This window comes from Pipistrellus kuhlii, unplaced genomic scaffold, assembly GCF_014108245.1.
Source record: "Pipistrellus kuhlii isolate mPipKuh1 unplaced genomic scaffold, mPipKuh1.p scaffold_m20_p_11, whole genome shotgun sequence".
Lineage (NCBI taxonomy): Eukaryota > Metazoa > Chordata > Mammalia > Chiroptera > Vespertilionidae > Pipistrellus > Pipistrellus kuhlii.
This window is the reverse complement of record NW_023425416.1, coordinates 12626018-12653312: the sequence shown is the minus strand read 5'-3', so window position 1 is coordinate 12653312 and position 27295 is coordinate 12626018. Positions and strand designations below refer to the sequence as shown.

At 46.2% G+C, this 27295-nt stretch overlaps 1 protein-coding gene across 7 annotated transcripts in view; it reads right to left on the bottom strand.

The window, feature by feature from the left end:
* Positions 1–27295, bottom strand: part of ARHGEF3 (Rho guanine nucleotide exchange factor 3) — a 250794-nt gene that overhangs the window by 56001 nt on the left and 167498 nt on the right. The window contains exon 1 of one of the 7 annotated variants that reach the window (XM_036430794.2): positions 7867–8111. The exons of 4 other annotated variants lie outside the window; for them this stretch is intronic. In XM_036430794.2, coding sequence (XP_036286687.1) covers positions 7867–7962 — 96 coding nt within the window. In that variant the 5' untranslated portion in view covers positions 7963–8111. Of the gene's footprint in view, positions 1–7866; positions 8112–27295 lie in introns of those variants that run through there. 2 more of the 7 variants (XM_036430799.2, XM_036430797.2) reach the window with 2 other exon arrangements.

Genomic DNA, 27295 nt, shown 5'->3' with positions numbered 1-27295 from the left:
GTTTCTTCCGTTGATAACAAAGAAGACAGTCCTTGCCTTGCTCAGTTCCCCCAGCTGGTGCAGGGTTCAAAGGAGATAATGGGGTGAAAGCAGCCAAGTGCTATTTGAATACTGGGTGGCGTTTCTGCAAAGGAGAAGTTAGCGAGCATGAGGAGAAAGGGAGGGAAGAAAGGGAGGGGAGAAAGGGAGGCGCTCTTTCTGAAACATCCCTCCTCCCCACTTCTCTCTACATCCCATGGTCGTGCATATATCAATATATTCAGATTGGTTACATCATGCATATGTAATTTTTTTTTTTCCAGGAACACTAGGGTAGATCTGTTTGCTAGTGTGCAATGGCTCAAATGATGCCCCCCACTCTTGTGCCAGAGGCCATGGTACATGGAACCACTCCTCCATTATAGGTCAGGGAGGTTGTTGGCGTTTCTGATGAGTATAGATAAGTATGAGAGGGTGCTGGACTGGAATCAGACAACTGGACCTCGAGAGCTCTAGCTCTGCCCCTCCTAGCTGTGTGATCCCAGGGAAATCACGGAACCCCTCTGACTTTTAGTAGCCTCATCTTTAAAATGAAGAGAGCCCAGCTGGTGTGGCTCAGTGGTTGAGCATTACCTATGAACCAGGAGGTCATGGTTCAATTCCCTGTCAGAGCATGTACCCCACGGGTTGTGGGCTCGATCTTCAGTGTGGGGCATGCAGGAAGCAGCCGATCAATGATTCTCTCTTGTCATTGATGTTTCTACCTATTTCTACTTCTCACTCCTCTCTGAAATAAATTAAAAATATATATATTTATATTATATATATATATATATAAAGATATACTCAGATGAGGCAAAGAATATAAAAGTGCTTTGAAACATATAAAATTCACAAACATAAAATGTGAGCATTATTGCAAATGATATCATTATGAACAACTTTGGACAAACAGCTCTCCCTCCCCAGAACTGGGATACTGGACCCAAAGCTTTTTTTTTGGTCTTTTAATGTGCACTGACAAGTTCCCTCATCCCACAAGTCTGTTATTTCCCTGCAACATCCTCAGCAGTGGGTTTTATCATGTCTTTCAGATATTTGTGACATCAATTAAGTATGAAATAGCACCTTATTATTTTTTGCCTTTTTTATTTCTATACTTTCTGTTAGGTTGAATATTTTAAATAATGTTATTTGGATAGTTCCAGTGTGCGAATCGCACATTTGTCATTGGACATCTTAGAGTGTTCTTTTACATGTGTATACATTATTTATATGCCAAAGATATTAATTTTTAGTCTGTCGTCTCTATTTCAAAAATCCATTTCAATGTATCAGTCTACATCCCTGGTCTAAGGAAGCACGGTAAGTATAAAAGAAATCCTGCTGTTGGTATGGCATCATACAGTGTCTTGGGGCTGATCAATACGCAAGATTTCCAAGCACACCGGGATGCCCGGTAGAAACAAGCAAGCATGAAAAAATAAGTTGGACAGCACGTTCTGTTTGGAAGTGTTAGAGGAACTGGGAGTCTAGCACCTGAGGGGAAGAAGAGGGGGTGAGGGGGGAGGAGACGAGTTTTCAAATATTGAAGGGAATAACCCACGAGAAAGCATTAACCATGAGAAAGTAATATTCAGCTCCAGAAGGCATCACTGCAACTAAGAGAGGAGTTTCTCATGCTCCACACTGAGCAAAGACAGAATGTGCAGCCTTAAAAGTAATGAGCTCTCTGTCCCCGCAGGTGCTGAGCAGGCGGAATGGATTGAGCAGGGGATACAAACTGGCTCCATATTCTCCACAGGCCTTTCCCACTCCGAGGTTCTCGAATGAAATGACCCTGGGTCATTTCCAGGAGGCTAGTTTTGTTTGCTTGTTTCATAAATCCCCCCTTTTGTTATTCCTTTCCTCCTCATCTTAGAGCCCGAGAGAGAAAAAGTTTAGTGGTTTTACCATAAGGTTTCTGGTGCAGCTTCAATGAACTGACCTTTAGTAATAACTGAGCTGCCTTCTTGCAAAAGGACACAATAGCCCACAGACAGGAGGTCCAGGCACAAGTGTTTCTAGACTTAAAAAGACCCACTCCTATTCCAGCCAAAGGTCCAGAAGCCTTTCTTGATTAATTTATGACACCGTCTCTTCTAAGCTAATAACCGGTGTCAATTCATAAAAAATGAAAGGCATTAAAGGCCACTGCCCTTCACTCCATCAGCCAACACAACAAGAATAAATGACAATGGAATCGCAGCCACGGCCTCATTTTGGGTGACCTGTACCCGTCCGTTACCAGCGCTGACAGATTACGGAAGGCAACTGCATGCATACATCACAAATGAAGTCGCCCTTTCAGATATACACCCGGTGCCATTAATAACAATTACATGTGCGCAGGACTTTGCGAAATTAGGATATGATTAGTAATTTATTTTCGTTTAGTTGTTATGAAAACAGTGGCTCCGGTCCAGGATCTTATAGGCACTCGCAGAGTGTCTTGAGAAAATGACACAGTTTGCAAAGATCCATATGGCGGTCAGGGCCTTCCTGCTATTGGTTTACTTAGAAGGCTGGCGGTTAATGTATAATAGATCAGCAAAGTGACTAATTGCAGAACTAACGGTGTCACCTCCACAGAGCTGAGCCTGCAGAATTCTGCCAAAGACCAGCTCCCTGCTGAGAAACACAAAGGAAGTTAAGGAAACCTACTGCCTGCCCCCAACGCTCCCCCCCCCCCCCCCCCCCCCCCCCAAAGAGAGGTTTGCAAATTCCACTTCTGTGGGTCCCAGTCTGAAGTACTGACTCCTGGGGAGGTCTCCCATCCAGACACTCAGGAAAAAATTGGGCCTCTGACCGTGAGGGGGTTCATTCTTCATGTGTTATGCGGCGAGGAGACCAGAGATCTAGTCATTTAGAGGCAACGTGTTGTGACTGGGAAAATTAAGGACTTCAAGGTCAGACTAGGGTGCGAGTATTGGCTCCTCCACCTACTAGCTCAGCCACCCGGGAAAGGCCCACTACCCAGCTCTAATCCTAACTTTCTTCTACAAAAAGGGTGAGGATGTTTAGAAGACTACAGGAAGATCTCTACTGCACTGCTGTGCTCAAAACAGCATCAGGAAATTAAGATGGTGGTCACGCTTCTTAAAATTGTTTTAGGAATCTTTTTGAGATGCAGAGGTCTTGATGACAATATTTATTGAGCACTTACTATGTGCCAAGCACTGTGCTTAGCACTGTACATGAACCATCTCACTGACTCTCACTACAGTCCCAGGGAGGCAGAACTATTTCATCCCCATTGTCACTGAGGAAACAGGGGCTCAGAAAGGCACAGTAACTTGTCTAAGGCCACACCATTAGCAGGTGGCACTGGAGCCCAGGCAGTCTTATTCCAGAGTGGATGCCTTGACCTCAAATGTACACGTGTAACGTCACCATATTTTCCTCTAACAAACCTACTCCTAGTTCACGTGCATCCTGGAGGCCCAAGACCCCTGAGATATATCCCATCTGAACAAGACTGGATGACCATAAACAAATCCAGTCAGCAAGGAATAGCTTGTACCTGTGTAACTCCACATGGCTCCTCACCCAGCAAGATCTGGGGTCACATGATTCATGGAGTCTATTTAGTTAGTCATTTGAAGAAATCCCAGGACTCTTAGTGCAATAACTCCTTGGAACTATTTTCATGCAGTTGGTTGTACATACTGTCACTCAACACTATATGATACAGATTTCAAAAAATGTATAAATTACTGGAAACCAGTTGACTCTTTTAGCTCTCCAATGGCATGCAAGGAATACAGCCCCAGGTGTATACAATTTCCAAACACACATGTGGACTGATTGGGGCATAAATTATGACAGAGGCATAGGGTTTACTTTACTTTTTAGAGCTAAAGCTTAAAGGTACTTCTCAGTTACATAAAGTACTCAAGATTCTATATTTAAAATAAATATTTGAAAGCATTTTACATGTCTGTTAAGTTTTACACACACCCCCTACTTTTTTTTTTCTTCACAGAGATAAACACCCTTAGATGCCACTAGGTATTAAACTCTGGACTAAATCTGGCATTGGATCTTGGCTCAGCTGCTGATTTTTTTTTTTAACATTTTGAAAATATATTTTTATTGATTTTTTACAGAGAGAAAGGGAGAGAGATAGAGAGCTAGAAACATCGATCGGCTGCCTCCTGCACATCCCCCACTGGGGATGTGCCCGCAACCAAGGTACGTGCCCTTGACCGGAATCGAACCTGGGACCTTTCACTCCATAGGCTGACGCTCTAACCACTGAGCCAAACCGGTTTCAGCTCAGTTGCTGATTCTTTGCGTGACTTTCTGCAAGTTGCCTCCCCTCGGTGTCTTTATTCATGGAAAGGATATTATGTGCTTTATGTTAACCTCACAGCATGGCTGAGTCTCAAGTGAGACACTAGACATGGTACTTAGAAAAGAACCAGAACTCCTTCATCTCTCAGTAGGTGTCATTCCAAGGGCCACACAAGGCTACTACTGGATGAGTCAAAACCAGAACGTATAAGAGACAGAGGACGAAGGCAATGACCACAAACACCACTAACTAAATCTGGCTTAATCCTGACCAATATCCGAGACAGCGAATCTTAAAACCAAAACTAAGCTGTCCATCAAACTGTCCGGTAATTCTTAGAAAGAAAAAACAGAAACACCTCTTTGGATGTTCCTTAAAAATTAAATGGACCACAAACCCTTAAGACCTTACACTGGGCTCCAGAATCCTTAGCAAACGTAAGTCACTCATTTGAGTCTTATTTTTTAAATTTTTTATTTATTTTGTACAGAAAGGAAGGGTGAGAGATAGTTAGAAACATCGATGAGAGAGAGTCATATCGATCAGCTGCCTCTTGCACACCCCCTACTGGGGATATGCCTGCAACCAAGGTACATGCCCTTGACCGGAATCGAACTCGGGACCCTTCGGTCCCCAAGCTGACGCTCTATCCATTGAGCCAAACTGGTTTCGGCTGAGTCTTTTTTCTTGAAGAGCACACCTCCCCATGGGGAATCTGCCTTTTAAGCTACAATTGGTATAAGTCGCGAACCTAACAGCTTTCCTTTTAATGACTTGGTCAGGTGTTGGGAGCATCTGACATGCTACAAGCACCAGTCCCTCCTGGCATGGGAAGGAAGCACCCAATAAATATAGAAACAAAGATCAATTGAGAAAAGCTGCATCAATGATCTGAAGAAATAGGCTTAGTGGTGCTCACGTGATACCACGTTTCCAGGGAAAGTCTAGAGCCACGAACTAATAAGCTCCTTAGATTTCAGTTAACGATTAAAGCCAGAAGGACCTACCTGGTTGTGAGCATTAAAACTGAACATTTGCAACCCAACTCATACACCCATGTCATAAGAAATACTAGATCAAGAAGCAGTATTATAGTAATGTCATAGTCCATGCAGAATACTTTTGTCTAAAAATTTTAAAGAAAATTTCAAAATATGTCATTTTTTCCTTTCATTGGGAACCATCATTGAAATAAAAAAAAAATTTACAAAGCACTTATGGTAAATCTTGAGCATAAATTTGTTAATAATTTTCTTTGAAGAAAATCTTTATTGTTGGACATTTTAACTCAAATGTATGTTATCAAATGCACATCAATGACACCTGCCCCTCCCCTAAGTGGCCTTCCCTATCACACTGGTTGCAATGACAAAAACAAACGCTAGAAGGCACTTTCCCATTCAGCCCTGTCCCCCTGTCCTCCCCATAGCAAATGCAGAAGGAATAGCCATTATACATCTAAAGGCACAGGTGCTTTGCTGTAACTGCCTTTGAAGGTCAAAAAGGATTTTAGAAAGGCCAGGTTTTTTATGTTATTATTATAACCACATTCCTTCTGCAAAGAAAATGATCAATCTTAAGAAATTACTTTCATAGAAACCAACAACGTCTCCTTTAGAAACAAGTATATAATCGTGTTTTCAAAAGGCTAACGAGTGAATGCTGGCTTTTAAGCACAAATACTGATGACACCTGCTGGTAGAAAATATATTTTCATTAACTGCTTAAGGAGAAGTGAGCCCCACAAAACTTAGCTGTCTTTTGCACGGATACTGAAACCAAAAAACTAGCCCCAAACTCGCTTAGGTTTCTTCTTCCAACTTTGCCCATCATCATTATCAGGAAGTGATACGCCAGATCAACGAAACTTGGAATTATACCGGACTGGGCACCTCTGTCTCAAGGTACAGCCAGCATAAGAGATACTTCTACTTGGATTTACACAATTAAAAAAAAAAAATAGTTTCTCCCCCATCCTTACTCCCTCACCAGTACCTCTTCATAAAGTGAAAGTAAGTTACATTATATAATCTGGATCCCTTAGGAAAATATTGGACATTTGGTGACACATTTCTCTCATCACATTTGTGACACACAGATATATTTACACTCTAAGCATAAGAAAAGACTAAGCAGATGAGTTTTAACCCACGTCTTTCACCAAACTCCTAAAACACACAGGAATACGTGATAGCAAGAAGGAACTAGTGAGAGCCCAGAGCTATTTTCACTGTGGTTTTATGTGACCCCATTCAATTTATTAATTAAACTCGGTTATGCTTTGCTTCCTTCCAAAAGGAAGCCAGTTTGAGGGGCACTCGCTTCACGGCTCCGACATTCATTAGATTATGAAGTTCCCATTGAAAAGCCATTCTAGGCATCCTGAGCCTGAACAACCTGAATCCTATGCAGGTGCTGACCTGTCACAACTTAAACAAGAGTCCAAACACCAGCGGGGCCATAACACTTCCACAGCTGCTGGAACAAAAACTCTTTGTGAAGGTGTACATCTGAGCTGGGGGGGTAGGGGGGCAGCGGGAGGGATGGGAGAGACGTTAGTAGTTTGGGCTCAGCTTACAGAAGTCTGATCACAACTAGAGACTGGAAGCTTGTCAGCTTAGAGCAGTTCTCGCTAGAGGCAATGAATCTTCCATGCTGTGAGCGGAGCGCACACAGCCGAGCAGATCCAAGGGTAGGGTGTCGGGTGGGTGGGTAGAGGGTGGAGGGTGGAGGGTGGGAGGGTGGGTGGAGAGTGGGTGAGACCCCCAGGAAGGCCGGATGCACACCGGCCTCCATACTTTCCCTGGTCCGGGGGAGTGGTGAATGTGAATCCCCACTCACACACATGAGCAAGAGTGATGAGCTGGGCCCTGCGAGTTTCACCATAGCTTGCCAAGAGAAGAAGGTGGTGCAGGCTTGATCCACAGGGAGGGGACAGATTCACAGGCAAGTTCCCAGGAAGAGAAATATTTCTAATGCTCCAAGACAGCTTCTCCCTGCCCCCGGGACTTTAACTTATTTTCAGGACCCAGGTGGGAGGCACTCAAAGGATCATTTAGTCCCCAGACCCCTAGCGGACTGGCCCCATGGCCACAGGTGACATGCAGAGGTGCGGCAGCCTTTGCTGCCAAGCCTGACAGGTGAGATATCCTAAAGGGTCCCCAAGACCGCCCCTGCTCCCCCAACCCCGGCAAGAGGGAAGGGACCCTTAAAAGAGTAGCTCTTCCCGGAACTGGGCCTGCTGATACAGTAGGAAGTCCCCCTGCCAGGTCTAGACAGAAGACTGACAGTGTGAGAGCCTTGCAGGAAGCAGGGGCTGGGGGAGGAGGGGCAGGGGCCAGAGGCTGCAGCTCCCGGGTGGAGAGGAACAGGGATGGGGACAGGGACCGGGAGAAGGTGGCGCAGGCTTGATCCACAGGGCGGGTACAGAAGGGAGACAGGGAGAGAGGGAGCCAGGGGAGGTATGTGTCAGAGGCGGGAAGAGGGGGAAGTGGAAACAGAGACAGTGACACGGAGCCGGACCGGAGAGAGAGTCCAAGGGGAGCCCCTACCTCGGTGTCCTTGGCCGGACTGCTGGCCGGGGGCACCTCCAGGCTGCAGTTCGCCCTCTTGACCGAGAGGTAGAAGGGGTAATCCTTGGCCACCATGGCGGCTGCCGGGCCTGCCCTCTGGGGTGTCACCGTCGACCCGATGCGAGTACAGAACTCCCAGGCGAAGGGGGGCCCCAGCTCCACGGTGCCGGGCGCCGCGGCGACGCGGAGACTGACTGACAGCCGGCTTCTAGCCCGCAGGCACCCAGCCCCGCGCGCCGGCCGGCCGGGGCGGGGCCACGACAGGACACGCCCCTGGAGGGCGGGGCGGCGTGGTGGGCGGAGCATCCCGCCCCGGGAACCCAGATGCCGCCCTGCAGGACCGGGCGGGAAGCGGCGCGGAGGGAAACTGCTCCGGGGGAAGCCAGCCTTTAAAAGCCCTCTTTGGCCGAAACCGGTTTGGCTCAGTGGATAGAGTATCTGTCTGCGGACTGAAGGGTCCCAGATTCCATTCCGGTCAAGGGCGTGTACATTGTTTGCGGGCACATCCCCCGGTGGGGGGCGTGCAGGAGGCAGCTGGTCGGTGATTCTCTCTCATCGATGTTTCTAATTCTCTATTCCTCTCTCTGTAAACTATCAATAAAATATATTTAAAAAAATAAAAAATAAATAAAAGCTCACCTTGCTTATACCCAGCCAGGCTCCCGCACACAAAATTTTTTTTAAAAAAATGAACGCCATTGTAACAGAGTCCATAAACAGTAAAATGCGCCCCATTTTAAAAAATGGTTTTATGGATTTGTGAGAGAGAGAAAGGAAGGGAGAGGGATACAGAGACAAAAGCACCCATGAGAGAGAAACACACCTTGGCGCCTCCTGCACGCCCCCCACTGGGGGTCGAGTCCGCACCCCGGGCACGTGCCGGGATCCAGCCCAGGACGCTCAACCGCGGGGCACAGCGGCTGGGCGCCCATGTTAAGTGTACAGCCCTTAAGGGATGACAAACATAAATACTTGTAACCCCTGGGCCCTTTTCTCTGCAGCCTCCAGGCAGTCAATCTACCTCCCCTCACAGAAAAAAAAAAAGCACACTGCAAATGCCCAGCAGGCAATTACCAGGTCATCTGCTGCAGCCCCGACCGGGCAGTGAAAACCAAGTCGCACCTGGAAACAGCTAATATTCATCGACAGGGAATCCTTACACACGCTCCTCATTATGGAGCGCCCTCAGCAGCGGTCCAAAAAGATGGGTCTATGGGTCTGGAGTGGGAAGATCTTTAATGTATGAGGTTCAGTTAAAAATTAATTACAGGGTAAGCACAGTGTAAAAACACATTTACAAGAGAATACCATATATTTTCTATAGATACCTGGAGATAAGTACCATTGGAAACCATCCAGAAGGCGCCCCAGCAAACGCCTATCACAAGTTCTTAGGGCAGAGGGAAGGCAGTCAGTATCAGAGGGTACCTGGCATTAAGGGATTAAAGGTAACAAAGAAGACTACGAGTACAGCTAATGCTCTTAGAATTGTTTTTAATCCTCACCCGAGGGTGTTTTTATTGACTTTTAGAGGGAGGGGAGGGGGAGGGGGATAAGGAAAGGGGAAGAGGTGGAAGGGAGGGAAAGAGAGAGGGAGAGAGAGGAGAGAAGAAGGAGGAGGGAGGAAGAGGGAGGAGGGAAGGAAGGAGGAGGGAGGAGGAAAAGGAAAGAGGAAGGGAGGGAAAGAGGGAGGAAGGGAGGGAAAGAGGAAGAGAGAAACATTGACTGCTTGTCTCCTATATGCCCCGGGATCTGCGATTGAACCTGAAACCTAGGTATGTGCCCTGAGTCGGAATCGAACCTGCAACCTTTTGGTGTACAGGACAATATTCCACCTGGTGGCCTGGGCTGTTTTTAAATTTTTTACAAGAAAAATATATTCACCCGTTTCTTGGGAAATTAGAAATTAGTTTTTAAAAATTAAAATGATCATTACCTCAAGTTACTCTGCAGACTGCACCGTTGGCCTTGCTACGCCCTCCTTATCAGGGTCCCGGCCTCGTGCTTGTGGTTTGGGGAGACCTGGTTCCTACTTCTTCCGTGTGTGCAGGAGGGAGTGGGAAAGGAAGTGTGTAGTCCCTGTTTCCGTGGCCTCTGCTTCCAGCTGAGGGCAAAGTCCTCAGTTCCCACATCCTAAAGAGGAAACCTCAGGACACGGCTCTTTCACCTCAGGTACCAAAACCACACCCTGGCACTGAATCCACCGCTTCCCCGCCTACCGAGTGAAGATAAACTGCCTCCAGGAGGAGTTCCAGGAGGATCAGGCCCAGCTTTGCAGCCTCACGGGTGCCTCAGGCATGAAGGAGGCTCTGAAGGAGCGGGCTCCAACTGAGGCTGAGGAGGACGCCTGTTTCCTCTCAAACGTGGGCCATAAAGCAGCGATCAGGAAGCGGGGCGGGACCACTGATCTTCCCTCCCTGCGCTCCTGAGCACAGCTCGGTCCTGTCAGCCTGGGTTGTGCGGATGGGGTGCTCACAAGGGTGCTCTCCACAAGCATGGCTAAGCTTGGTGGGGGAGTGAGAGGGCCCCCGTCTCCAAGGGCACCTTCACCAAAGCAGCCCCTGGGTAATGCTGCAGCCAAAGTAGGGCCCGGAGGCGGGAGACGCCTCAGTGAAGGCTCCCAAGGACGTGAGCTGAAGCACCTGCACTGCTGCTCATTGCCGCCTTGCTCTGGCTCCCACAGGCCCGCCATCCCGACTAGAGCAGCGGTCGCCAACTTTTTGGGCTTCATGGACCACTGATGGGCGACCGCTGGACTAGAGGACTCTGCCAGCAACAGCCCAGGACTCTCCCAGTTCCAACAGTGGGAACTGAGGACTCTGCCCTCAGCCGGAAGCAGAGACCATGGAAACAGACTACTCACTTCCTTTCCCATTCCCTCTTGCACATGGGAGAAGGAGAAACCCCAAACCACGCTCACTGTGGCCGGGACTCTGATGAGGGCGAAGAAAATCCAACAGTGCAATCTACAGAGTAACTTGAGGTAATGATCATTTTAACTTTTAAAAACTAATTTCTAATTTCCCAGGGCTTTTTAAAAATATATATTTTATTGATTTTTTTTTTTAGAGAGAGGAAGAGAGAGGGATAGAGAGTTAGAAACATCAATGAGAGAGACACATCCATCAGCTGCCTCTTGCACCCCCCCCCCCCCCCCACTGGGGATGTGCCTTTGACCAGAATCGAACCTGGGACCCTTCAGTCCGCTCTATCCACCCAGCCAAACCGGTTTCAGCTTCCCAGGGCTTTGATCCCTGGTGGAGCTTGCTGGGCCTTGTCCTCCAGTTGGGAGGGATATATCCAGCATTTGGTGAAGAAGAGAGTGACAACCCCAGGATTAGACTCCTCACTGCAGGATCTGCAGGGCCAGGCAGGAAACCTGGCACACCATGAAATCCAGGGTGGTAATAAACGAAGCCGAAGGAAGGGAGGGCGCTTTAGCCTCAAGTTGAAGTACAACCATCACCGAGCAAAGAACAGTCGTGGGTTGATGAGAACGCTTCCATGTTCACTTTCTTATAACGTTTTTTATTTGCCCCTCCTTAAAGGATTTGATCCATAAAAATCAACCAATATGCTTGGCCACACACATATGTGCAAGGTTACACCTTTTCTATCATCCATGCTAGGGAGAACTGGAGGGAGAGGAAAAGGAGAGGGAGAGGAGAGGAGAATTGATTTATAGCCAATGGCCAATAACAATTTACATAGTGCTGCCAACAAAACAAAACGAAATGAAAATAGGCCCCAGAAGGAAGGTGAAGGGAGAGATGGCAGCCTGGGGTTTTCTTGGGAGGCCTGAGACAGTTAAAGGATTTTGGAGGGTATTGACCCCACGCGATTTCCATCTTGTGCCCTGACTTCAAACCTTCCCAGTGTGGTGTGCTGCTCCCAAATGAGCAGGTTTGGGGTTTGGGAAATCTGGCTAGGATTTCAATCGGAGGTGTCTGTCACCAAAGACTTTGTCAGAAAGCAGCTGCTCCACAGAAGGGTTCCAAGCACACACCTGAGGCTGGTGTCACAGCCGCATGAAGCCACCCAGCTCTGCGATGCTGCCCAGCTGAGCGGGCCCCAGGAGCCCGGCATTCCCCATCGTGTGTGTGTGTGTGTGTGTGTGTGTGTGTGTGTGTGTGTGTTTACAGGCTTAGGAACAACACTGCCCTCACAGTCAGCTCCACTCAAAGCAGCAGCACAAAGTGCCTTTCAGAACTCGCCTTCGGCAAAACCCCTTATAATCCTATAAAATGCTTCACAGCGGGGCAGTGTTCCCCGCTAGCCAGAAGCCTGGAGCCTGGAATAAAGAAGTCTGTTCTGCATTTCCAGGACCGGTGCCAGGAGCGGGGCCTGCGTGCTTGCCGGCCGGGGCCGAGCAGGCTCATTTGTGCTGCTGGTAGGGTGGTGGGTCTCCGCACACAAGCCCACTGCTGATTGTGGCTCCTCTCGGACAGCAGTCAGCCAGGCGTGGCTGGAAGACCATCAATCAGCGCCTCAAGCTCACTCCCGTGACTGTGAGCAGGACGGGCTCAGAATGAGGCTAAAACTTCCCAAGTTACAGCGGCTGTGACAGTCTTCTCGGCCGAAGGGACGATGCTTTGTCCTGTCAGCATTATACTTAGCATGAGGGTTAGTGTGTTCTTCTTTTCCCTAAGCCTCACTTGTTCATTCATTCGTTCGATTCATTCATTCATTCATTCATTCATTCATCGAGTAAGTAAGAATGCTTATTACAGATCAAGTGCTCAATGAGTTAGGTTTTTCCCCTCTTTTCCACCCATTCCTGAACCTCTATGCCAGGAATACACACCTGCTCAAGGACCATGCTGACTGTAAAACATGGCCGTCCAGTGGTGACCTCTGCAGAGAGGTAAGCACTAGCAAAAGGAGCTCAAGTAACAGTAGCCATCCTCCAAAGCACGGCCTTCAGACCTGAGCCTGCTTCCTAGGCAACTAAAGCCATCTCTTCTGTCTCTGCTCTTTTGATATGGTCATGTAGCCACATGTCGGACACACATGTGTACCAACACCCCTCCCCTCCCCTTCCATTTGGGTGGCATTCCTAGTTAATGACCCAGCTCCCTCTCCTCTCTGCATCTTCAGTCTTGATGGGAGAGGGGGTTTTAAAAAGTTTGCAGAAGTTCTGGCAGTGAATCCTGAGAGATCAGGACTATGGTTTACTGCCAGACAGGTAGAAATGGCTCAAATGAAGCACTGATGATATCTAAGATCATACCATCTTATGACATATCCCACTGCCTGGGGATATGTCTACTAGCTCCATGCTAGATTTATGAAAATACATCCCTAGATATTCTGAAGCTGGAAGGCTTCATTCTTGCATTCTCTTAAAGATCGAATTTTCTGAAACAAGTCTGCAAAACTGGTTAAGTGACAGAATTTTTCTCTTTCTCCTAGTATTGAGCTAATCCTATGGATTACTAACTCTAATGCAAAAATAATCAAGACTTTATGTTTGGGGAAAAAAGGGGGAGTGAATATCTGTCTTGCCCTGATAGGCCACACGCAGGTGTATTCCCTAGGCTCTGGTTCATTACAGCTGTGATTCTCTACGCGGGGGTGGGGGTGGGGATGCGGTTTTAACTCTGGAGGTGACCTTGGCAATGTCTGGATAGACTTTCCATTGTCCCTGGGGGAGAGCGCTGGTGGTATCTAGTGGGTAGAGGCCCAGGAAGCTAGGAAACATCCTGTAATGCACAGGACACCCCTCCACAACAAAAGAGTTAACAGGTCCAAAATGCCAACAGGGCCACTGTTGAGAAACACTGCATTAAAGATAGAGTAAAGCTGAAATATGGCATCAGAGCCAGATGAATCTTTTAATTTTGACCTCAAGGATATTTTCACTTTAGACCTTGATCATTGATTGATGTCAAAAGTTAGCTTAGGCATGGCAGTGCAAAGGAAACAATGGTTGAGTGCCAGCCCTGGCCTGGTAACTGCTGTTTAGAGCATTGTCCTGATACACCAAGGTTGCGGGTTCAATCCCCGATCGGGGCATATATAAGAATCAACCAATGAATGCATAAATAAGTGGGACAACAAGTTGATATTTCTCTCTATCACTCTCCCTGCCCACCCCCAATCATTTTTTTTTTAAAGGCTGAGTGTCAAGAAGCCTCAGAATATTGACATGCTTAGAATCTTTCCCTGATGCCCAAACTTGACCCTTAATTGAATGACAGGTTTCATAACATATGAGATGGACAAGAGAATAAGGAAGAATATGGAGTAAGGCAGGCTGTGGGCGGTACAGAAAATTGTCTTAAACTGCTTCAGATACAAAAATGCGCTTCAAAAGATCAGTGAAAAGGAAAGTTTCAATGAAAGACAATACTTGAAGAAGAAATTTGGGAGGGGCACAGAATGTTCCAAAGCTTGGTCTTTCCCAAAACAACCTTTACCACCACATTTAAATGATTTTGGGGGCAGATATGCAATCTCCATGATGAAATAAAAACACCATAGAGCTCAATTCATTATTGTTTTGGCTGCACAGCATGTGATGGGAAACTTGTCTTCGCTCCAGATGTTGCAATAAGAATCCTGACCTTCTCCAGTGTTAGCTGATTACTATCAATAGCTTGTTTTGCTTAGAGAATCCAAGCCATCTCTGAGACCACTTTCTGCAGAATACTAAAGGGACTTTGAACTTTATGGGTAGTCTGCATTTGTTTGAGAGTCTTTAATATTTTTGACCAATAATTCCATCAATGTGTTTATACCCCAAAACTATTTTTTTAAAATATATTTTTATTGATTTTGTACAGAGAGGAAGGGAGAGAGATAGAGAGCTAGAAACATCGATGAGAGTCATTGATCAGCTGCCTCCTGCACACCCCCCACCGGGGATATGCCCGCAACCAAGGTACATGCCCTTGACAGGAATCGAACCCGGGACCCCTCAGTCCCCAAGCCGACGCTCTATCCATTGAGCCAAACCGGTTTTGGCTATACCCCAAAACTATTTATTCCCCGGGGACTACAGCTAATGTATGCATTGTGTACGTTCTAAAATACAAACTGTTGCGCAGAGAAATTAGAATCCAAAATGTATAAAGTCTAGCTTTGGATATTGGAAGTGTTTTCTATCAACTACAAACTCAGCAGAGTACTGTATTTCATCAAACCTAAGATACCACAGACTGTAATATGTGGCATTATTTTATGTACTACCAGGAAAGAAAAAAAAAAGCTGCCAATTAAATTATAACACGTGATCAATTCCAGAGGAGTTAAAAAGAGGAGCAAATGTCTATAGAATAAAACATAACAGTATTCATCCATCTGGCTGGGATTTGAAAACACACATTTGTAGAAACATGACTTCTGGGAATTCAGAGACAATAATTCCAGAGACTACCTGCGATGAAATCAACCAAGAAACTTATCAAATCCATATCCCCGGGCCCCACATTGGGTCTGTGGAATTGGAATCTTTAGCAATGGACTCCAGAAATCCAGATCACAATTATCAGCAAATCCAATAGTGAACCTGGGCCCCCTCCTTCAGAAACACTCTGACTGCAGATCCTCAAGCCAGGGCTGCCCAGGGGTACGATGTGGCAGCATCAAAACCCAAAACGGGCATGGGAACGGCTTCTTTGCTCATCCAACACTGAGAAACGTGCTAGACAGGCTGCTATGTGCGCAGGGATGCCTTGGGGGAATACAGTGAAAAATATGCAAGTCCACGCTTCAAGTAAACTGCCAGCTGAGCCACCCACCTGGAGACGTGTTCTGGCTCTGGGGACCTGATTTACAAACTAGTATCAGCTCCAATGAAAAAACAAGCTTATCTTCATAGCCCGGGGGCACGACACTGCATTTAAGTTTTTAAAAAATGAGCTGTAGCAGTCGAGAACGGGAGGAGGGTAGCTGGCTTGAGATGTTTACTTGAACAAGACCTGGGGCTGTGGGGAGGCGAGGAGGGGGCTGGCGTGTGTGAAGGAACTTAACTACAGAACAAGCTCAGCTAGCAGAAGCGGCCTCCCAGCCAGCACACGCCTCACTCGCCTGGCGGGAGCGGAAGTGGGCCGGGGTGGGCTAGAGAGAGCAGCCCGTTAGCTGAAGCATTCCCCCAGCTCAGAGCATCCGACATCACGACAGAGGGGTTGGGAGGTGCAGGTTCACTGAGCACTTTGGTTAAGCTGACTTACACGCGCTTCTGCTGTATTTGAATTTTTTTCCCCTCATCTCACATCCAAAACTAACCTGGGCAAACACACGTCTCCCATGCCCACAATTCTGACGGAACCGAGAGCCTTGGCAACAGAAGGCTGAACACAAGCATCAGCCTCTGGTTCACCAACGCTGGTCATTTAGTTCCTTGGCACGAGGAGGCCAACCACCAGACGGCTTTCTGGCTAATGCTTCTCAACCGAGGCCGTCCCCGAGGCCCGGGCTGGAAGGAGAACCCTGGCTTGGTGCCCCCACAGAGCTGAGCGCCTCTCTTTCCCGGTACTCACCCCGCTCACAGGGACTGACTTGATGTGTCTCCACTGCTCAGGGCACGGGGGCCGTGTCTATCTTGCTCACCACAGAGACTCCAGCCCCTTCCACCACGCTGGCACAGGTAGGAGGACCCGGGATTGTTCAATAAGAATTAAATTGAAATGGAGCTCATCAAAGAACACATCGCGAAGGAGGTAAATCCAGAGGAGAATTTTTTGCAAGGAGGAACAGGAGTTTCTGAGATGGGACGAGAAGCCATATGCACAACACCACAGCTGAAAGACATTGGGGGAAAGCACCCCTGGGCCCCTAATGCTTATCTTCTTGAAGAGTCCAAGACGCAGCGAAAGCCCTCTGAGGGACCGCTCAGACATTACTGAGCTTCCAGTTCCCCGGGCTTCTTACGCACAGCCGGCCAGCTACACTAATTCCCGACCCGGGGGGGCTTCCCAGGAGCCTGAAACTCTGGTGGCAAAGGTAGGTCAAATAGTGTGTTTTCAGAGACACCGTGTAACATGCTCATCTGAACCCCTTCCTTCCTCCAAGGGCACTGTCTTCCTTTTCCTGCTCTGCTTTTATTGCAGGTTAAACCATCATTTTGTTTTGCTTTTCAACTTGCCATGCTCATACCTAGTGCTATTTAAATATATTTTTTATTGATTTCAAAGAAGAAGGGAGAGGGAGAGAGAGAGAAACGTCAATGATGAGAGAGAATCACTGATCGGCTGTCTCCTGCACGCCCCACACTGGGGATGGAGCCAGCCACACCGGCGGAGTTAAACTTTGCTCTCTTGAGCTGGGCCCGGAGGGACTGACTTTTAAAGGGGTAGGGGAGATTTTTGCCTGTTTCTGCAAGATGAAGCATGGCACTTATCTGAAGTGCCCAGACTGAGGGGCAATTATGGACTCGAGGACTTTTTAACCCAAGGAAACTGCCCTGCTGGTCAGTCTACCAAGGGACGACCATGGTCTCCCGCCTGGCCTTCCTGGAACATGACACATGCTCTGAGAGCTCGGTCTGATTGAAACCCAGGACACACTGCACAAAACCCATCTGTCAGGGAGTGGGAGGAGGGGAGGGTAGAGGTAAGAGAGAATTAAAATTGTAAAGCCAACATCACGTGGCTTCCTCCTTGAACTTTAATAACCCAGTGCTGCCTGTGGGCTCAGAAAAGCCAAACTCAATGGGTAGGGACAAGGGTTGCGCTGGTGCCAGGAAAACGCAATAAGACATAAATTTTATAAGGTAAGTAATGAATAAATGCCCTCCAGAAACAAAAAGCCTTTAACATCTCCGGAGTTGGCAGCCAGATGCCTGAGACGTTGGTTCAGTGCATCCAAAAAACGCACAACAGATAGGACCACCTTTTGGATGAAGTCATCGTCCAGGGCAAACAATAGCTGGGTTTTATGATTCAAGGAAGGAGGGGGAACTAGATCAGTATTTTCTTTGCCACAGCAAGATCCATTCGAATGCACACTGGAGGTTTTCCACGTGTTGGGCACAGTTTCCAGAATGTTTGTAAAGGAAACGCTCTGCAGACCGCCTTGGTCTCTGAAAGAGCTGTCTTTTTCCCGGGGAGGGGAGGGATCTGATCTGCCCCACAACGTTCGTTCTTAAGAAGACCCGCAGCTCCAGGTCTTCCTGCGGGTCTCCTGTGGTTCTGAAATGCAGCTTGTTATTGCTCTGCCCCCAGAAGTGTTGGAGGAAGTGCCTGTCACCATCGCTCAAAAATAAAATTGAATACGATGCTGGCAGAGAGCTCAAAAAACCAAAGGGATCAGCATTCTGCTGCCGTTTCCTGTTCATAAAACTTTATAAAAACAACCCACCCATCAAAGCAAAAAGCCTGCAACAATAGCTCATTATTCTCTTCCGAAAGGCTTGCCTCCGACCGCTCTCAAATTAGGTGCCATCACATTTCCTGAGTTATGGGCTCTGAACACACCACATCCCTTTCCTCCCTTCCGCGCCCCTACCCAACCTGGCATCATTCCTGAATTCAGACACTTCTCTAGTGCATGGGCTCCAGCGGAGAGAGGCCAGCATTCGCCTTCCTACCGGTCCAGAGACCAAGCACCTGTACCGGCTGGAAGCCAGAGTAATGGAGGCTTCCTTCCCTCAAATTCATTTTCATTTATTTCCTAGAGGAACTTTTCATATGGAAGGTGCAAAGTTACAAAGTGGGGGAAAACACACAAACCATAATAAACTGAAAAATAGTATAAATGCATTGCCTGGTGACATTAATTTTTGGCTCTAAAGTAAAAATGTGTGGAATATTCAACACCTCATCCTTTAGTACCTGATAGGATATAGGACAACACAAGCTCTAGAAAAAGAAGCTTAGATGCAAATACCGAGTTCAGCTTGCTGTCTATAGGACTTTAGACAATTTATTTAACTAGGCCAAACCTCAGTTTAATCATCCGTGAAATGGGGATACGAGAGTTTCAAGGCTTTAATGAGGTTTTAATGGTTTAATGAGTTAATACGTATGTCAGTGTTTTAGATACAAGGTAAACAAATAATCCACATTATTGTTACCTGTCTGGTATATAAAACACCCCACTCCCTCTGTTTCAATGAGTTAGAGAGGAAAAGATGGGATTTGGAGATCCTTGCTTCCAAAGGTGTTAATTCTTTCATTTAAACGAATGGTTTCAAATGCTGATTTTGTTACTGAACATACATCATGAAAGCAGCACAGTGAAGAGTCAGACTGACCTAACTTTGAAGGCATGGGGTCTAATACTGGTTCTACACCTAAATTTGCTGTGTGACCTTCGGCAAGGCAAGTAAACTCTCTGAGGTGCAGTTTCTTGAACTATAAAATAAGGAGATTTAAACAAAAATGCTTATCTTCCTAACCGGCGTGGATCAGTGTTTGAACCTCGACCTATGAACCAGGAGGTCACGGTTCGATTCCTGGTCAGGGCACATGCTTCAGGTTGCAGGCTCGATCCCCAGTGTGGGGCATGCAGGAGGCACGGGTCAATGATTCTCTCTCATCATTAATGTTTTTATCTCTCTCTCCCTTCCTTGCTAGAATCAATTAAAAAATATTTTTTTAAATGCTTATCTTCTATGATTCTATAAAATAGCAACAACTGATGTATACATGAAGTATTGTTTAAATTTTATGCTGTTTTACTTCAGGAAAGAAAATAAAAACAATAATGCTATTGACGAAAGCATCCTTGCTTAAAACCAGCAAGTTTGATATAGGCAGCCCACAGTTTGGGTCGGTTCAGTATAATCATATTTCACAAGGGGTCATCAAAAATTCATTTGTCAGGAAATGCATAAGCATATGGATTTCTCTAACATCAAATGGCTGAGAAAACAAGATTGAAGCAGGGGTAAGATCAATGGTGACCAATGAAACACTAAAAAGAAAATGCAGCGAGACTAAAAATGGAAGGGAACGGGCCTAAAATACACTGTCACTTAAAAATAGGCCCTTGGCCGCATGGTGCCGTGTTATCTGTACGACAACATTTGGTTCCTACTGTGTCCTCTTCCTACAGGCTGTTATGACTGTGAGAGCCCTCTGTTCCTTCAGTGACAAAGTCTTGCTGTTGTGTGGATCCCCCATCCCCCCTGCCAGGCATGACTTCCTCTCTGTCTTTGTAACAGGCTCTGCTTATGTCCAAGTAGCAGGGCTGCAGCCAGGTCTCTCCTGAGTACAATGCACAGACACAGACGGCTGCTGGTGAGAGATGAACACCAGGGGCTTCTCAAGGCTGAGGGCCCTGTGCACACGACCAGATGCCAATACAAAACACTTACACCGATGTCACACATTTTAAAAATCGGAACTAAAGACAAAGATGCATTGCAGCAACTTCTGAACAGTGCCTTGGAAATAACAGATGGAACCAGAGTTAGCCAAGAAACCATGCATTTCATTCTTCTTTATTCTGTGTCTTCCACTTGACTGTAAGCTCCCTAAGGGCAAGAATCATGACTCTTGTTCACGGTTGTAACCCCAGTGCTGGCAAGTGACCAGAGCTCAACCAGTGATGGCCAGAGCTAATACTGACTGAGGGTTTGCTCTCTGTTTGACTTTACAGGATGTATCTCTGATAATCCTCACAACAATCCAATGAGGTGGGGACATCTATTAAAGGAGAAACTGAGGCACAGGGAGCTTAAGCAACTTGACCCAAGTCTAAAGCTGGTAAGGGGCACAGCTGGGGTTTAAACCCAAGTACTTTGCGTCAGAACCTGTAGTTCCAATGATGAAGCGGAACATAATTTCTGCAGTCAATGCCAGAGACCATGATGCCGAGGGTCAAGGATGCGAGCCTATTAGCCATGTTGGAAAGAACAAGTGATAGTCAGAAGATCTGGGTTCAAACCTTAGCCCTGGACTTGTACATCAACTTTGGTCAAGTTGTGTGACCTCTTTGCTCACCAGTTTCCCCTGCTGGTTAATATGAGGTTGGATGGTCACTCAGGTCCCTGACAGTTGGAAATCCCAGATGCTAGAGTCACCCTAAACACACTCTTACATCCAGACAACTGCAGGTCACACGAGTGTGCTCCTCCATCCGCCTCCAAAATATCCTCAACAATCAAGCAAGTTTCTCAGTCTTCCAGGGCCTCGATGCCCTCATCTGCAATTAGAATACAATAGCACCCACTTCAAAGGGTGGAGGAGAAGATTATAAGGTAGCCAGGCAAGAGGCTGACACACAGCAGCAATTTCATAGACAGTAACTAGGTTTATTATGGTCCAGAAGAGAGCTTCGAGGTAAGTCTGGAGGAGGAAAAAAAGAAAAATCTTTTCAAAGCCCCTGAACCAAGCATCCCATCAAAAAGACAGTGTGGACACAAAAGATTTTAAATAATTTCTAAGAGTAGAATCCCCAGAGCAAAAAATCCCGTATTGGATCCTTTTTTCAAAAACGGGAGCAATGCAGACAGGTTTGAGTTGACTTTGGAGAACAAGGAACCACTGTGATTCGGGGAGTTATGTGTGAGTGCCAAAATGCTAGAAAATAATGTTCACTGCCATCTGCTCTATGGCAGGCCCATGACAAGCACATGACACGTGTTACCTTACCAAGTCCTCACAACCTGCTGAAGAGTGTTTATATATATAGCTGGTCATATATAGCTGAGGGCAAAGAGGCTCACAAAGGTGAAATAATGTGCTCAAGGTCACATAGCTCCCGATCTACACTAGAACTCGGTCTGCTAGGAACAACAATGTCCTTATCCACAGCTGCACAACCCCCCCCCCCCCCCCCAAGGAAGGAATGTTGGCCCAGGTCCACAGGGAAGCCATCTTTTCCCACAACAGGGGCAGGCGGCTTTATATGGAGGGTGTGCATGGCTCAAGCAGCCTCGGGTTTTAGTCTCAGTTTAGCCACAGGCTCCTGGGAGCTGCGGACAAATCATTTGATGTTCCTGGATCCTGTCTTGACCAATCAGAATGTAATGGATTAGAGTCTTCCAATCCAGGTCTTGTGGAACATTAATCACATTCATTTTATAACCAGGAGGTCAAGGATGAAAGGGTCAAGGCTTGAGCTGACCCTCTATCGTGACATCTTGGTTGGGGGAAGTAGTGGAACACACTTGCAAGCACGAATCCTCAATTCCCTTTCACCCTAAAAATTCTGCCATTCTACTGAATATGATGTGACAGAGGAAGAGAAAAGAAAAGAGGACCTCACGGGAATCATGGGGAAGGTTGAGGGGGGCTCACACTGATGCTGTGTTTATATACCAACCACACGGTACATCCCTAGCTTATTGGGATGCTGTGGGCAGATAATGGGGAGGAGAGCTAAGTCTCTCCTTTTGAAATGATCCCGACAGCACACAGCAAGCACTCAATAGATGCTGACAGAACTGACTTCAAAGGAAAACAGATCTGGATCAAATTGACAGAAGCCAAGCTGCTGCAGAAGATGTATGATTATGTCAACAATACCAACAGCAATGCCTTTCTTTTGTTCCCAGCCACCCGCTCAGCCATAAGCCACTTTCAAACTGAAGATCAATTCTCCTTTGTGCCGGTGAGCACACCTCTCCCAGGAGGGTAACGGCAGGTGAGCCCTCCCCCTGCCTTTAGCCCACACATTTGGAATCCGAACAAAGGTGAGCTGAGTGGAGCTAAGAATTCCTCTCATTTTCAATTGTATCGTTGCCCAGGGTAGTGACAAATATTGTTTCATGTGTTTCCAGCTTAGCTTTAGAGCTCAAAAGATAAAGTGCTTCCTCAAGAAAGAAAGAGAAGGAAGGAAAGAAAATAAGAGAGCGAAAAAACTTAAGCCACATATATATGACTTTTTAGAAAAAGTTAAAATAGCAGAGTCTTGTCCTCCCCAGAAAGGGGGCAATGTGCCCCGGCCTCAGACCTGCTGATGTCTCCATCTTGAGATCCCGGGAGTAACAACCTCCAGGAGTTCTCTTTGTACTTTTATTCTAAAAACAGGATTTCAGAGTAACCTCAGTTCATCTGATTCCTTGCTGATATTTCTTCCATGAAAACAGGTAGCCTCATGAGCCATGTTCCCAGCACACACACAGACACACGCACACACAGGCTGGCACATAATAAGATTTCCATACGTATTTGTTGACTAAATTAAAGAAAAAGATTCAGAAGATATGTACCGAAAGCCACCCACAGGAGTGGACTGATTGACTGTTAACTGACATTTAAAAAGTTTTATGTAACTTTGAACTCATGTCCTGAATAGCTCCTCCCTCCCTCCCCCTTCCCTGCCTCTTCAAATATCACCAATTATTCAAATCCCAGACCAAGTTCTTCTTCTGAGAAGCCTTCCCAAATCAACCAGCCCACTGGAGATGGTTCCTCCTTTTGAGTTCTAACAACCGTTACTACCACTCATTTTTCAAAATGAAATCACTTAACTTTTCAAAATTAAGAACTTTTCTTATTATCTCCCAACCTAGATCTCCTGAAGGCAGGGCCTTCCCACGCCTACCTCTAGGTCCCTTCTTAGGGCACAGGAGCAAAGAAAGAATGACTTCCAGAGCAATGGCTAATCTATTCAACTTCTTCCAACTAGTTTCATGGTCAGTTGAACCTTTGTGCTGTTCTCCTGTCGCTGGAAAGGCCAGTTACAATTGGTAGCTGGTCAATTGCATAAAACTCTACTGAGGGAAGGACTTTAAAGATGTGTTGTCCCCTTAAAAATTAAGGAAAATACTCATCAGACCTCCAGTTCTACTCACCAGTTTACAGAGAATATGAGGATCAAGGAAAAAGTAACACCATATCGGGAGAAAGCAATCCCTGATTCCGGAATAGAAAACATTTCACAAGACAAATGACCGAGTTCCTACAACAGATCAATAGCATGGGGAGAAAAGAGAGGGAGGGAGACAGAGTTTTACAGAATATTACCCATAAGAAATAGGTGGAGCATGCTGGGACCCTGATTCAAACAGGCCAACTGTACAAGAACCTCTTTGAGAAAAATTAACAAGAATCCTTTAATATCACCTACGATGCAGTCCAAAGGCAAATTTCAATTTGGGGAACTTGATGATACTAATAAATTCTTAGTAGTCTTAAGTTTGGCAGTTATGTAAGAACAATAAAACATCCCTATCAGGTAGAGAGATGTATACCGAAGTACTGACAAGTAAAATGATATGAGGATTGAGGTTTGCTTAAAGTACCCCCCAAAACAGTGTGGCGAGATTGCTGAGGCTGGATATTGGGGGGAAGGAGGTGCTAATTTTACTATTCTCCCTACTTCTCTAACATGGGCAGATCATAAGGTGTCATGTTTAACATACTAAACTGCCCAACTTAGAAAAGTTAGTTTCCAATGCTGGTGAGAGTACAGTGAAAATGGCACAATTACAATTGCTGATGACAGTAAAAACTATTACATCAAGACATGTCAGTATATACCAAGGGCAACACAAAAGTGCAAATGTTTCTACATGTGTGAATTTACCAAAAGAAAACCAAAATAAAATATTTTTAGTGCCTAGTCATTTAATAGTGATGAACCAGAAATAACAATAGGCTAGCTACTACATCTGGAGAACACACTATATGCCAGGAACTACGTGAAATGCTGTAGATACGTTCTCTAAACAACCCTTTGAGCAAAGTATTCTCCGTGCTATGTCCCTAAGAGGCACTACTAGGAAGTGGCAGAGCAGGAAATAGGGGTCAGGCTGGCTGCAGGCCCTGCACGCAGTTACCCTGAAATCTCAATGTCCAACAACAGAGGATGTTTAATTAAATTACAGGACAGCCCCTGGATAAGCACCGTGTAAACATTAACAAGTCCACGTAGGAAGTCAAGCAACGTGAAACATGCTGGGTTAGAAAGGCAGGAAGAGGACTGATTATCAGGGCACCTCTGCAGCCTGCCTATAAGTGGACAAGCGCGGCAGGGAAAATACACAAAATAAAAATCCGTGTGGTCTCAGAAGGGCAGTCTACCAACGATGGGCCATGTGGTTATGTTATTTTTTATAATGACAATAACGAAAGGGGAGTTACTGAGCTGAGGTGTGTGACCATGCTGATGCAAACAATTTTGGTTAGCGGGGTTTCCTTAAATTTTGTGAGCCATCAGTTTCTTCATGTATGGTTTCTGGCCCCTCCCCTTCTTTTTTGGAAGTCTACCAAAATTAAATAAATATATATTCTCTTCCTATCCCCCCAAATATCTTTCCAATGAGCTCTGCTAGGAATTCACCTATTTTGATCAGGAAGCAAGAATTATCCCCCAGTTTCCTCTTGCAGCAGAGGCCGAGTAAGATGTTACAAGATAAGATGGATGTCTTAGACATAACCCAGGAGGAAAAGAAGACAACATTGTAAATGAATCTACAAAGGACTGTTTTATGATTGAGGTTCCCTCGGAGTCTTGTGAAATCCTCTCACAGGTCATATATTATTCGCACGACTGAGAAAAGCTCCAGAAAACAGAGGTCCAGTTCTCCATCTTATCATGGTCCAGCCCAGGCACATCCTCATGGCACCTACCAGACTGCTAATCACCTCAAAATCCCATCCCGCTGTCAGCATCCTGGATGCTCTCCTCTTCCTCCCCGTCACCTCCCAGACAGACACATCTTATCCACTCCAGAGACAAGTTCACGGTGAGAACACATACAGGGAAGTGCTTTGGGATCTATGAGATGCTCTGAAGATGGGAGATTATCCTGATTAAGAATCTGATATGTGCCCTAGTGCGTTTCTTTGGCCACCAAACGAATTCCAGGGACGCTCCTTGGGGAAGGAAAAAAACAACTAACTAGATCACATGTGTCAAACACAAGGCCCGCGGGCCAAATCCGTCCCGCCAGGCCTTGCAATGTGGCCCGCACCGTGCTGTCATCACTGCACTCCGCTGCGTTTCCATCACAATGACAGTTTATGACTGTTCAGTAAACCATTCGGCCCGCGATTTAGGCTGGATTTTAGATTTTGGCCCCTTCTCTGATTGAGTTCGACACCCCTAAACTAGATCCTGGGTTATTTTAACTGGGAGAACCAGGGATGCCATACATGATCAGCGTTTTATAGCAAGGCTTCTGCAGGAAGCATTATCACTTGGAATAACGCACTGATCTGTGAGCCAAGCCACACGACCATTTGCGACTCTCTGTGGTGTTTATCAGTACCTGCCACCAAGATAACAGCTTAATCTTACATGGAGGAGGCAAGAATATTTTAGAGAAAGCCCTGCAAGATATTCTACTTAGAAAAGCTCAACAAAGAGGAAAGACTCGGGGAAAGAAGGGGTACAGAACAAGCTAGACAGCCAGCTGGAAGCGAAGACAGTCACCGACCCTGCAGGGAGTTAGTGCAACTTCTGCTGAAGATTATGGAAAAGCTACCGTTTCCAAGCTTCTGGACACCAGAGGGGGATGGGGGGGGGGGTGAGGAGGAGGGAAACACACACACACACACACACACACACACACACACACACACACGAGAATCTGCTGAACAGAAAGCTTTAAACAATTCAAGTTCAAACAAACAAAATTCCGGGAATTAGGGAAGAGAGGAAATTGCAAGGTGCTTTGCAAACCACAGCAAAGAGAAGATGTTTATTAAATGTCAGTGATAAAAATGCAGCTCTTGTTGCTGTGCAGTTTATTTCAGAGGGGGGGAAGGGTGAGGATAAGAAATGATCACAGTCGCAAATAATAATAGTAATTGTAAGAATAAATGATTGTATTCCTGGCAGCTGGCCCTTTGGACCACTTATTAGGGGCAGCACTTCTGAGTACTTTGTAAGCGTCATCTCCTTTAATCCTATGTCAGCCTGTGAGCTCAGACCTCCTAATGACCCCCTTTACAGATGAGGAACCCGAGGCTCAGACAGGTTCCCTAACTGCTTTGAGGTCACAGTGACAGGACTATGATTCAAACTCAGATCTGTTTAAAAGCTTGGCCTTTGAACGATTTACCCACAGGCATATATACTCACCAGATCTTACAGATCATTCTATTTTTTGAAGATCATGGATAATTCTAAAATTCAGAGCTGATGGCCAAATTGGTCAGTATCCTGGCTCCTTGCCTTCCTTCCTAAAGATAAGAGGAAAGGAATGGAATGCTAGTTCTGGAAAAGGTGGGAGGAAACCAATTATGAAAATCTGGGGATTCTTTTTTATTTATTATATGTGGTCCATCATTATCAAGAGGTAAATATACACCAGGATTCTGAGAGTAAGACACGTTAGTGGCATCCCTGTTCAAAGATTCTCCTAACAACGTTCACCTCTAAAAAGGAATGCAAAAACCTTGTGAGGTGACAAGGTCAGGGTTCCACAGCCAGCTAATTGCTGAGACGTTAGGAGCCTGGGCACTGAAGGTGAATTCTGACTCACCTTTGCTCTAGGATCCTGGGTGAGTAACTCTCTCTGAGCCTCAGTTTCCTCACCTATAAAATAGGGTGGGAAGAGGACACA